The 13748-nt window shown below is 43.3% G+C and overlaps 1 protein-coding gene across 2 annotated transcripts in view; it reads left to right on the top strand.

Moving 5' to 3' along the window:
- The window catches only part of COL5A1 (collagen type V alpha 1 chain), a 635679-nt gene that overhangs the window by 556008 nt on the left and 65923 nt on the right, over positions 1-13748 (top strand). For both annotated transcript variants that reach the window (XM_069609606.1, XM_069609605.1), the window contains exons 42-46: positions 2119-2226; positions 5900-6007; positions 6292-6345; positions 10167-10220; positions 10333-10440. In XM_069609606.1, coding sequence (XP_069465707.1) covers positions 2119-2226; positions 5900-6007; positions 6292-6345; positions 10167-10220; positions 10333-10440 — 432 coding nt within the window. The remainder of the gene's footprint in view (positions 1-2118; positions 2227-5899; positions 6008-6291; positions 6346-10166; positions 10221-10332; positions 10441-13748) is intronic.

Below are 13748 nucleotides of genomic sequence, written 5' to 3'. Positions count from 1 at the left end.
TTTATGGTTCTGATGAAAGGGTCTGCAGCAGCCTCTCTGATATTACAAGACAGACACCAAACACAAACCTGGCCGGAGGACCCCCCACGTGTGGCACAGCAGCAGCAAGAAGAAAGCGCAGTGTTGACCATTCAGCATAGGTCAAGACGTTGGTTGTACAGGCAGGATCAACGACAGCCTCTCAAAGGAAAAGGGCACGTAAGGTCTTTCCTGATGATCCCTGAGAATGTGCAGAACATGAAGACAGCAGGAAAACAGCTGTTGGGTCTCCAGGAAGCAGCAGCGGCTCCTTCTTATGTGTTCAGAGATCTTAATTTTCTTGCAACTTCTGTGAGGTCAAAGTCGGCTACAGTAGAAGGTGGACCGAGGGTTCCTGCTTCCTGCTGCCTCAAGAGGTGACATTTCCCAGGGGTAAGCAGCACAGGATCCAGCAAGGAGTCCTCAGCATCACTGTGGTCCCTATGCTTCATCAGGATCAGGTCCAGTATTCGAAATGAAGAAATGGCCCGGGATCTCCCTAGCTATACACACTCACAGGGTTGAGGGTGACAATCTGTGCACCATCTAATCAGATGTGTCCAACCAGTCTCCACATGCCCACACACACAGTGATGTTGATTAAGTGCCGGCACTTTGTCTAGCCGAAACTGGATTCCATTAATTTCAGGCCCCTTACTGGTCTCTGTGTAAAGTCTACCAAGGTGCATGACCACCAAAAAAAACGAGTGTTTCAGGTTGTGTTGCAAAACCTCAAAATACTGAGACGTCATTTTGGCCCAACACTGAGAAAAAAGGCTACTTCACTGAATTTGGATACTGGAAGTGTGCTACCAAATAATGACACACAGTGGCCACCATCCTGAACTGAACAACTGCCTCTGTGAGAGAAAGTCAAACAAGGACTATATATGTGTTTAAAATGACTACCATTGCCCTGCTAGTGTTAAGGTCTTCTCAGCGGCACATGAAAAAATATATTCCAGCCATAGGAGCGGCTTTGGAAAAAGTCTCACTTAAGCAAAGGTGTGTTTTAGGCATCAAAGAAATCGCAATAACTTCCTGGAGCTCAACATCAGAGCCTTAACGGATGAAAAGGGAATTTGTACCCTAATAGAATCCACAATAAATCCTCACCATTGTATGTAGCTCCCCACAACTGTCACCATGGTAGAAGCCTCACCATGAATCCTTACTGTGAAATAGAGGTAATCATGAGCCCTCACCATGCAGTAGACATCGCTGTGACCCCTTGCCCTGGAATAGACTGCATCATGGCTATCAACGTGGAATAGATATTCACTATGGAAAAGACCATGCCTTGAAAGCCATACTATGTGAAATACCCCAGCATGTCCATCCTCATGGTAGATCCCACAATGAAACTATCCCCTTGGAAAGTAAAGGATCCCACCATTACTATCAGCATGAACGAGAACATTACCATCGCCCAAGCTATGAATGTAACCACACTCTGGCTATCACATAGACTGTCCTCACCATCAATAAGGAAGAGACCATACCAGGAGTTTAATAATTAGGAGACATCATTACCTCCATCACCATGGAAGTGGTATCACCATTTTCACTGGCATGAAATTGACCTCCCCCAACCTCCTCCTCATGCAATGGCATCATCAATAATGGACCTTGCTCTGTGTACTTATCAAGCAGTTGACTTTACCATGACCCTTCACATGAAAAAATCATCCCCCTTGCTTCTTACGATGGATGGCTTCTGCAATAACGTAGATCTCTCTAAAATTGCTCTTGGAAGGGAACTCACAATGTATGTACCCCAGCAACGAAATGATCTCACTTTTTGGATTGACCATCACAAATATGTTGAAAATCCCCATTGTCGTGAAATGAACCTCAGTATCATAGAATACACAACAACATTCCCTCTCACATTAAAATGAGCTTTACCATCACATATAAAACCTCTCATCATAGTCAATTGTTTTTTCAAATTATTTACCAATGTTAAAAAAGGGGCTGTGATGTCACAGGTTTTACGAGAGTGCCGCCCTGTGATTTGTTACTTTGTTATGTTTTCTATTCGGATTATGTCGCAAAAACTATAATTGCAGTACTTCTCACAAAATTATTTTCCGACAGGGCTCTCCTGGGGAACGAGGAGCCTCAGGACCAGCTGGCCCGATTGGTTTACCAGGACGACCAGGGCCGCAAGGACCGCCAGGACCTTCTGGTGAAAAAGGGGCACCGGTAAGTGCTGGGAAAGTGTATCACTTATATGGGGAAAGTGTACCACTTACTGTCAACAGTGTACTTGTGATCATGAGAATGTGCAAATTGTCTGCTAAGCATTTCTATTTTTTCTTGCAAGAGGCAGAGAAAAGAGTAAATGCTTTAAAAAAAATTGTATTTCAGAGTCCTGTTTTCTTAACCATAATTACGGTACCATGACAGAAAAGACCCCTCCCTTTGATTGTATATTCTAGGTGTGTAATGGGCATTCTTTAATACATTCTTGCTGTTTAATTAGGAGAGGGGAAGCAAATATGTCGTTTTTCTTAGGAGGTACATTGGGCCAATTCATCAAGGGTGTTTTGATGAATTGCCCCCTTGTATATGGTTAAGACTTTTACTGTTTATTTTCCCAAGGTATTTAAAGTTTTATTACAGCTTATTCCAATTCTTACCAACATCCACTCGCCTATTGATTACTGCAAAGGAACACAACTATTCTTTGCAACAGGTACAATGGCATTGGCCCGATTCAACACATATTTGGACATTGACACCCATACAAGGCAACAAGTAGAGGGCACACGTACCAGTTCATAAAGTAATTTTAAATTTCTTGGCACCTTTCCATAGCTAGATAGATATTGACATGTTCTGCACTACCCAGCACTCTATCACACTTCCTGTCTGCTCTGAGGAACAATCGAGCGACACCCTACTACCTACTGATTGGAAGCAATGGACACTTATTAGCACTGATTCGATCCAATTGGGTTCTTTTATGTGATATCTACTTTCAGAATATCCCCACCTGACAAGTTAAACCCTGCATGTCCTGTGTCCATTGCTACCTACTGATTGGAAGCAATGGACACTTATTAGCACTGATTCGATCCAATTGGGTTCTTTTACGTGATATCTACTTTCAGAATATCCCCACCTGACAAGTTAAACCCTGCATGTCCTGTGTCCATTGCTACCTACTGATTGGAAGCAATGGACACTTATTAGCACTGATTCGATCCAATTGGGTTCTTTTACGTGATATCTACTTTCAGAATATCCCCACCTGACAAGTTAAACCCTGCATGTCCTGTGTCCATTGCTACCTACTGATTGGAAGCAATGGACACTTATTAGCACTGATTCGATCCAATTGGGTTCTTTTACGTGATATCTACTTTCAGAATATCCCCACCTGACAAGTTAAACCCTGCATGTCCTGTGTCCATTGCTACCTACTGATTGGAAGCAATGGACACTTATTAGCACTGATTCGATCCAATTGGGTTCTTTTACGTGATATCTACTTTCAGAATATCCCCACCTGACAAGTTAAACCCTGCATGTCCTGTGAATGAACAGTTCAGACAAGCAGTGTGTGTAGCCGGGCTCTCGAGTGCATCAGGCTATAGCAAATCCGTGTGAACATCAGCTGCTTTCCGTTTGTAACAGAGGACCATGTCATTCTCTTCAAGCTTAGGGTTAGAACGTATATACAGCATTCTCTGCTGCATGCTTTTTGGAAAATCATTCAAGTGAAGCAAGACCTAATAAACGGAAGCTGATTTAAGCTCGCTGGATGAAATGGCCTCCTATTAGGAGTATTATTGACCTATATATTTTCCCTTACGCTTCCATCAAACTACAAAACCGAATGCTGTTGATGCTTTCAAAACGCAAGTTTGCAAACCTGTGCTTAAGGGTGTAAGCATTGAAATGAACAAGTCAAAAAGATGTATCTCATTTCAAGCTTAGATTCGGATTGCCTGGGATAATTTTGTCTGTCACGCCATGATAATGTTGGTGAAAGTTTATTTTGATTGAACCACTTGTCTTCAAAGTAGCCTCAAGGCACACATTAACCCGTTAAAGTATCCCTGCTGTATAGTACAGGCTCACTATACTCAGTGTCATCCTGAAATGCAAGTAGTCAACAAGGGGAAGACCCAACCATGAGGCTATTCAATGGACAAGTGGGAGGGACCAGAAAAAACCTTCCTTCTAGATTACCTTTCTCTGAGCATGATGGCAAAAACTCTTAAGAGGTGGATCTCAAAGGACTTGTATGGGTGTTCTGAATACATTTGTCGATCACAGAGCGGTGGAGTGGAGACTGTTGATGTAGGACGTTAAGTGCTCTTACCACTTGACTATGATAAAGAGGGGAGTGCCAAAGTTCAGCAGTCGCTGTAGAGTCTCCAAACAGGCTTCAGAAGGATAGTAAAAGCCCCATGTTCAGTAGCTTTCTGTGAAAACCATGTCTGCATGGCCCGGTTCTCCCGGCTGTTCAGACCTGCTGGGAGCACCGGCACCTGCAGGCATTCTCGTAGTCTGGCGGTCCGGAAAGAGTGCCAGTACATTGCTAAAGGCACCCTTATTTCTGGAATGCCAGACTTGTAATGAGGCCCATGGTCTTGTGGGCCAAGATTGCATACAACTGGGTTTAAGCCCATTCACAATATCAGTGAGGGACTTTTGAATATTATATCGAGATTATGTTTGGTCAGTAAGTCGGCCCCCTCAGTGGTGTGTTTGACAGTGGATCAGGTGTGCAGAAGTGCTAATTTAAACTTCTTATTAGCAAATATGATGGGAAAAATATCACCAGCTGCTGAAACAGTGTCCATCTGAGTAATCATCAAGTGAGAGGCGACAATTTGGCTAACCTCGTCACAACTTCCCTGAGGAACTACATTTTCCATGTCACTGCATATGTCATGACCTAGTGTAGAATAGGAAAAAATGTTGTTTGTCAATCAGCACTATATTTTTTCGGGTATACTCGCTCTATTATTGACCATGTTTATATTAGCTGTATTTTCATTTAGAACACAAAGAGAACAGTGCGTACTTCCTGTGTAGCGGGAATCGCAAAGTGACACTATGATGCCCAGGTGAGGCAGAGTGTTGATTGGATTTAGCTCTGGCTAACTCTATAGCATGTAAAGGATGCATGGAATGAAGGCTAGCAAATATGCAGTAAATTAATAAAATAGCAGAGTACCTTCACACTCCACAGCCCAACAACCCGTACTGCACGGACCGGCAAAGACCGGGCTTGATGTCACGAGCCGGCGCTCACGTGCCTGTCAACAGATATAAATGCACACGGACTACAGTACCGCTGAATAATGTAGTCCTGTGTGCAAAAAGCAATTTTAGAAGAGGTAGTGCTTTCAAAGAAGGATTGAGCACTTTAAAAAGTATTTAAAAGCAATAACACTGCACATTTCCCTCACAAATTTTAAAATACACACATTTTCAAATAAAAGTACAATATATATTTAAGTCGAAGCATCTCTGGATAGAACGGGCAGGTGATGCTTTTTTTTCTTGTTCCTTGTGTTCAAATCTTTTGTTCAAGCAGAAGACAAGCAATGCCCAATAGCTGCAACTCTATGCTGTTATTCCCTGCAAAAAGAGAATTAATGTGTGTAAATCCATCAATTTATTTTGTAATCTAAATTACTGTCATAGTCCTCCTTCTAGCATGCTTTTGATTGAATTTGCAAATGCCACTAAGGCTATGTGTGCATGCTTGCGTTTGTGTGTGTTGTGTGTGTATGTGTTTGTGTGTGTCAGGGCAAATGGTATTGCTAAATAAGAAGTGGTCCAGGTACCAAATCTGAATAAAGTGCGTTGTTGAAGAAACAATAATAATGTTCTGATTTCGCGTCTTATGTTTCAGGGGGAGAAAGGGCCTCAAGGTCCTTCTGGTCGTGATGGCATCCAGGGTCCTGTGGGTCTTCCAGGACCAGCAGGCCCCGTAGGCCCTCCAGGGGAAGATGGAGACAAGGTAAGGCCATCTCTCGTAAAATCAGGCATTGTATGTATTTTCTTGCTATGCACAAAAGAATATTAGGTACTATTTTCCCGGGCAGTAGTCAGGAAAACCTTAAGGTTTCAAGGTAATCATAAACAATAGAGTATTCACCATACGGGTCACCAGAAGACGAAACCTAGGCGGTATGGAAGCTGTCGATTTGTCCCAAAATATATATGTCACTGTATTGATGATGTTGTAAGCAGTTCTAAATTGCCTCTTCTCTAACAGTATGCTTTGTGTTTAATATTCAATAGGGTGAAATCGGGGAGCCGGGCCAGAAGGGAGGTAAAGGGGACAAAGGAGAACAGGTGAGTGCTTGAATTTTAGTCTTTTCTGAAGATTGCAAAGGTAGATAACAGAATTGTAAGTTGTGACTTTACAACATGGTGTTTTTGTATGTGTGGTCAAACAGAGACCCCCCACACAAGGCTTAATTGAATACAATAATCTAAGAAAACAGCTACAGTCCACCAGTTCTAAATTACTCTGTTAATATGACTATAGGTCACCGCACACTTGGGATGCATTCATGCTGCCCAGCCTGTGCTTTGGAGTCAGGCTTATATAGCACTCTGTGGCTGTGCTTTGGCCTTTTTGGAAGCCCTGTAGTGCATTACCTTGGTTATGAACTGTATGGGCCCATTCTGCATCCTTCTAATATGTATCCACTCCCCCAACCAATGACACATTTTCAGAGTCTCAGCCCAGCATGCCCTGTTTTCAGTGCCAGTACCACTGGTTTTATTTCTACTATCTTATGTGCCTGATTTCCACTGCTCCCTAAATGATTTCTCTTTTGGTCTTCCAATGTCCGCTGTCGATAATCCGATTTCTAATGGATTGTGTCCTCCCATGAATTCCTCATCTTATATATATTCTCCTGCGGCAGCAGATCTCAGAACCTTTTTTGTCAGCAGGGGCACTGTGCGTATTGCCATTGAGGTGCCTCTGCACTCTTCATGCTTGAAGCCGGATGTGACATTCGTGCAAATTTCACGCACCTAACGCTGTGAACTCAATGCCTTTTTTCCACATGTTCGGTACGCTTCTCGGGGACTATCTTCGACACCTCAGGATTGTCTTGCGACTTACTTGATATAATACAATTTTCTAGTAAAAATGTCAACACCCAATCCTTCTGCTTTCAAAAAGTTGCAGGATTGTGACGCTACAATGTCAGTAACACACCCTCGTAAGGTTTGTCTCTGGTGCCTCGGCACCTAGCATGACGTGACTCATTGCGGTACATGTCAAACTATGATGCCGAAGGCATAAAAGGAGAGGACTTCAGAACTGGCTGTTGGCCAATCAACTTCTAAGCTTCTCAGTACAACCCTTTCGAAATATAAGTCTTCTGATGAGAGAAGCTCTGAGGTGGTCAAGAGAACGACAGAGGGACCCAAGAAAAGCAGTCCCATTCGAGGCGCAAATCCTGACATTCATCATCCTCTTCTTCAAAGAAGAAGAGAAGTCGCAGGTACTCGTCCAAATCCTCACCTGTCCGACAGGTACGTTTTCCTTTCAAATGCACTTCAGCAGAGAAATGGGGAGGATTCTGTCATAAAACAAAGGCATTAGAAAAGACTGTTTTCCCGCTTCCTCTTCGGAGGCAAAAAAGAAGACAGCCGATCCACTGCACCCGAAAAGACCGGCAGTGTATAGGAGCCTCACCCACTTTTTGCACCCAAAAGCCAAGATATGGCATCAACCTTGAAGAAGATTTGAGAGTCATTGACACCATCAGCAGTCTCTACACTTTGGCATTCTTTGATATCGCATTAGTGCCAACTGCAAAAGGCCCATCGACAATTGATCCATCCTCTCGATGTCAACTTTTAAGAGTATTTTTTATGACTTTTGGCTTTGAGCCTTTTACAACTTCTAAGGCGCCAGAAGAATTCCAATCAGAGGGGTGCAGATTAACAGAACACTTTGTCTGTCCACCACAGGAGTTAGTGAGTGACCTTGTTCAGATCTGCTTCAGGTCCCTAACAAGGTCACACACTACCTACTGTGGTGGACACACAAAGAGAACTTGATGGCAGTAGAGACTTTTTGGTAAACACGGCCGGAGGCAACTGTGGTTACAGACACCTCCCTAAAAAGGGCCAAGGGACTCATCTGAATGAGCTGAAGCTGAGCAGGCTGTGGCTAGAGTCAAGACCCCACATAAGCTGAGCTGACGGCAGTCAGACTGGCCTTATATACAGGGGAAGACTGTCCTGATCATGACGCACAATACAGTGAACATGCCTACATCAAGAGTGGTGGACTGGTCCTCATATCTATCATATCAGCGCATGGGGTAATCATAACCTCTTCTAGGTACAAGGTCACACTCAGGGTGCTCACTTCCTTTCTGCCTAATATTTTTTGGCAGTTGACCACTCACCAAGTCACGTAACAGCTGCTTACTCCCTAGCACTTCACTGTGGTACTCCTAGCACTTACCCCCTACCTCATCCCTTCTCTCTCTCTGCACTTGCACATTCTGAATGCTCACAAGGCGTAGGAGGACCACCTCTATCTTTCATTCTTATATTTGCATTTCATTCCCATGTTCCCATGTGTGGCCCTGTGGGAACTTTGAAACAAAATGTACTTGATGTATAAGTGCCTTACAAATACACAATACATAAATAAGGTGGTGTCTAAGTTTAACCTTATTCATAAAATGTGCTTACCAGCTTTATATCCTCCACCTCACCCTTCAAAGGAGGAGGAAAGGCTACATAGACTTGATTCTAAAAGGGCCTTCAGCTTCTACATCAACAGAACAAATAGTTTCTGATCCGGCAACCACCTTTTTGTGGGATACACCAGCCCTAAAACAGGCGAGGGAGTGGCGAAGCAGACCATATCCAGATGGATTGTGTGGTAGGTATCTGAATGTTATTCTATATCAGGAAATGTTATCCCTGATGGATTCAGGACTCACTCAACCAGAGGGGTAGCCACCACTTCGGCACTCCAAAGAGGGGGGTACTGGCTGAAGACAATTGCCCCTTAGCCATACTTTTGCAAAATACTTTTGCCTGGACACTCTGTCAGGTGAGGACGCCCGCTTTGTTAGAGCTGTCCAGCAACAGATTTTATCCCTGGGAGCCACTCTACCCCAGCAAATATAGCACTGCTATGGGAATCTATCTAAAATGAGGACTCGTGGGAGGACATAATCCATTAGAAGAACAAATTACTTACCTGTGGTAAGGTTCTTTCTGATGGATGTCCTCCCTCAGATTCCACATTGGCCATCAGTCCTGCACCGCATTTAGAGAACCTCTCCCTGATCCTCTCTATCATACCATACAATCTCCAACGTGTCTGAGCGTGAGGGAAAGAAATAACAAACTGAGGTCAGGGTCGTGGTGCAGGCTTTTTGTACCGATGTCACATCAGGCTTCGAGGAGGAAGAACTCAGAGGGACCTCAGCGCCAATACGACATGGCAATCCCTGCTGACAAAAAAGTTTCAGAGATCTGCTGCCACGGGAGGATATATTAAAGATGGGGAATCTGTGGGAGGACCATCCAACAGAAAGAACATTGTCGAAAGTAAGTAAGTCAATAATTGTTCTCTCCTTTGTTTACCCAAATTCTCTACCCCTGGCATTTGTGTTGGCTTTCTCCAATGTACTGTCAAGAGCAACTTATTTGTGTGTGTTACCTTTATTTTCTCCTTTGTGTGCCATTCTCTAACTCCCAGTATGCCAGGAAACTTACACACTCCATCCACCATTTTTTACTCCCACTATCAACCTATGCGATGTTGGCATAATATTCTCCATAGCACTTAAATCCCTCAACAGCATCTCCTTCGTAAACAGAAAGTAGCTTGGATGTCTAGAAAAGTGAGGCAATCCTTTGTGCCCCCATGCATTTCAGCAATCCAGCCTAACCATATGCTTAGTTCACAACCTCCACTGCTTGTGCTTATACAATCATGTTTGCCATTCCTTTAAAATGCATTACATTTTAACCATTCAGTTTTGAAATTGGATATCAACCAAATCCTAATGTAGTTATTACAAATCTCATAGGTTTCTAATAATCATGTATTTGGTGCATTAGCCATTTACTGTTTCCTGTTAATCAGAAAGTGATTATATATGTGTCTTTTTTTTTACCAGGGCCCCCCTGGTCCTACAGGTCCTCAAGGTCCTCTTGGTCAACCAGGCCCATCGGTGAGTATTGTGTTTATTCAGTTTCTTCGCAATCCTCATTCAGACATGCACAACTTTTAAAAGTATAATTTCTTGTTGAAATATTCAAATTTAAAACATTAATTTCCTCCAGGGAGCTGATGGCGAACCAGGACCAAGAGGTCAGCAGGGTCTTTTCGGCCAGAAAGGTGACGAAGGTCCACGTGGTTTTCCTGGCCCTCCAGGCCCAGTTGGATTGCAGGTGGGTTGTGTACATCATCTCATCATCATGGGCTTGTTCCATGAAAACCATGCTGTAAAATGTAAATTGACTATCAATCCAAATTTGAAATTCTGTGATAGATTTTCTCAATTAAGTTTAATAAAAAAAGTTGTTGCTGTCTCGGTATAAGAAAGGATTCTGTATTTTATAAGTTGCAAGATCTTTTATTTGGCCAACATAATGTGTTCAAAGATGATGTTGTATTAATCCTCATGAAATCTAATCAACCACTTGCAAAGTCAAGTAGTTTTATGAAAGTCAAGTATCATCTGTGTGGTACTCAACCTTTCTGATGAGTACAAAGACATTCTTATATATTTGAAACTTTCATTTCACATAGCCTTCAAACAAAGTCTTTGCAGTAAATGTCAAATAAAATGTATACTGTGCGTGGCTGGCCAGCAGTGTACTAAACATGAGGTGGGTTTATCGGGATGTGCACCACTTTACAGAAAACGGTGGTTCATCACCCATCACCATGGGTTGAGTGCATTTCTCTTAAGCCGAGTAGGTACATTATGTTACTCAATCTGCAGCTCCAACAGGATATATAAAGTATTTGCAAGGCCTAAGTATAAAAGCTTTTTCTTGCTACTTAGATCCCTTGTTCGACATTGAATTTGAAAAGGGCACTGTGGTCCTCTCGATAAATGATTAAAAAAGTAGCTTTCATCTTAACGTGCCTACCCAGCATTGTCCATCGATAAGCTGATTTCTTTTAACAAAATTTCTTTTTAATTAACTAAAACATATTCTGATAGTGTTAGTTTCTTTGCTGCATGATAGCTGTACCATGAGCAGGCTGCAGACTGGACAAAAGACAACTTTCCTCTGTCTTGACATATTTACTTATGGTCATGGGAAGAGTCTGTATTTAGTCTGTGTTTGATCATAGACTGCTGTTTCGCTAACTATGAGCTTGTGAGCATCAAAAGTGAAGGCTGGAATATAGGTAGGTGTTCTTGTATAAGTTAAGGCCTAGCTCTTGTTGGCATCCAGTACATACCTGCACCCTTTTCTTCAACCCATACCCAAGATCACTGGATGATACCATCAAGCACCATGGTTAAAATGATGTTAGTGTGTTCATCACTCCAAGATCTGTGCATTATGATAGTAATAGCTGTGATTCCCTATCAACCTGCTTGACTTACATGAACACCTGGGTGAAGATCAATTAAATGCCACTAAACCGACATAAGAATGAATTTACGATTATGGGCCTCATTACAAGTTTGACGGTAGCCTTGCCAGGAAAACCGGCAGGCTGCCGCCAAACTTGCGAATGTTTCCGGTCCCTTGCAATGGGGAAATACAGGGCCATTACAACCCTGGTGGAACCTGTATTTCCCCATTGCCAGGGGCTGGAAACTTTTACTCCCCATTCCCATTTTAGCCCCATAGCGCTCAATGGGAATGGGGAAGCCGGATGCACCGGCACCATTTACAATGGTGCCGGTGCATCCGACATGCTCTGCTCGCGGGTGCCGTTCCGCCCGCCAGGTCCGACCTGGTGGGTGAAAAGGCACTCGCGAGCAGAACTCATAGTTTGCCAGTCCGGTAACTAAGGTACCAGCAAGCTTACCGGCACCGTAGTTACCGGATCAGCAAACTTGTAATGAGGCCCTATGTGTTCAGACCGATAATTTAAGCAAGGGAATGACACTGTAAACTACCATCAACCAACATGCCCCATTCCAGTCTGAAGATGCTTGTACTGTCCTGTCCTTTTCTTTATATTCTGGGACTATCTTAGTGTTCTTCACTGCCGGAGTATAACAGCAATAATCAGGGGTCACCACCCACTCATGTAGCCTACAAGCCTAAGTTTTTTTCCTCCATGCCTCACGCCTATGTGTTGCTATGCCTGACTTTGTAAATGTCGTCTTTCCAAATTCCACTTTTGTTTAGCAAGTTAGCCCAAAGTAGCATATAACATAGCAGCTTGTGCTGATGAGGGCATTTTCCTTGTGGACAGTGTTCACTTCTTTTACCCAAAATACGTTAGAGACTTGGGAGCTTGGAAGATCAAGTCAAAGCTTAGCTGCACCCTCACTTTGTTGATGGTTAGTAGAAAGTATTGCATCAACCTTAAACCTTGTAAATTATTCTTTCAATGGATTACATTCACCCACAGATTCCTTATCTTGATATATCATCCTCTCATCGCCAGCTGCTCGAACAAATTATAGCTGTGGGCATAGCGCAGCTCAACATCATCTCTCGACCTCTGTAAGATTCAACCATGCCACTCGTCGACCCCGGACGTGACGCCAGTAGTACATATACAACATCACTACGATCCTATAACTCACTTACCTTTTTCTGCGCACTCAGCACACTGTTTTGGAACACGACTTCACAAACATTTTCACATTCTTTTTTTTTTTCCAACATGTCAGGTGCCAAAAGATTTGGGTTTTAAGCCTGCAAGGTCTGCATCTCTAAAATGTCCATCACTGGCCCTCATACTATCTGTGTGTGGCGTCTCGGAGTGGAGCATGACACAGAGCAAAGTGGATCCTGAATCCAAAGGCTCTCTGGAAACGGTCAGCAAATTTGGCGATTGCGAGGACACCTTCGAAATCACTGATTAACCACAAAATCTTTGGGTACCGACACAGAAGGGCCCACGCCTGAGAAAAAGGATAGGGAGGACCAGCATAGCAAAAAAGAGATCTTGCTCCCAAAGCGAGCCTCACCATTCTTCCACCTCATCCTCCCAAAAAAAAGAAAAGGAATCGCAAGCGTAGGTGCTGCTTCGACTCTTCGGCGGAAGGAGGTAAGCCGTAGCCCCCAAAGGCGCCCCTGAGGGAGGAGTGAGAAGAATTTAAGCAACAGATGCTCCAAATCTTCGAGAAAGCTGCAGCAGGTACAGCTCCGGTCTCGACGCTGCAGGCAGCATTCGCACCAATAGCGCCCAGAGGCCCTGGCGCTAAGGTAGCAAACTGTGGCCTCATGCCTGTTAGGTAGATTTACATTTTTTTATGTGAAATCCCCTTCAGCTGTGAGTCCTCCATCACTTTTTGCTAGATTTTTTTTTCGTCAGTTCTACTGAGTTAGTGGGAAACATTTTCCCCACTCATTATTTTACTCTGTCTATGGGAATCTTTGTTTTCATACCTTTTTCTTGGAGTAATACTAGTTTTGTGGCATCTGTCATTGACTTTTGCAGCACACAGCACTATCAGTGCAGTGTTGCTGGAAGCCCCTTGGTCTTACCTTTTTATTTTCTGTTATTTTCCTTGTGAGAACACATGTTCCCAAGAGCAGGGGGATATTTTATA

The sequence above is a fragment of the Ambystoma mexicanum genome, chromosome 8 (assembly GCF_040938575.1).
Source record: "Ambystoma mexicanum isolate Mex_15411 chromosome 8, UKY_AmexF1_1, whole genome shotgun sequence".
NCBI classification, from domain to species: domain Eukaryota; kingdom Metazoa; phylum Chordata; class Amphibia; order Caudata; family Ambystomatidae; genus Ambystoma; species Ambystoma mexicanum.
This window is presented reverse-complemented; position numbering and strand designations above follow the sequence as displayed.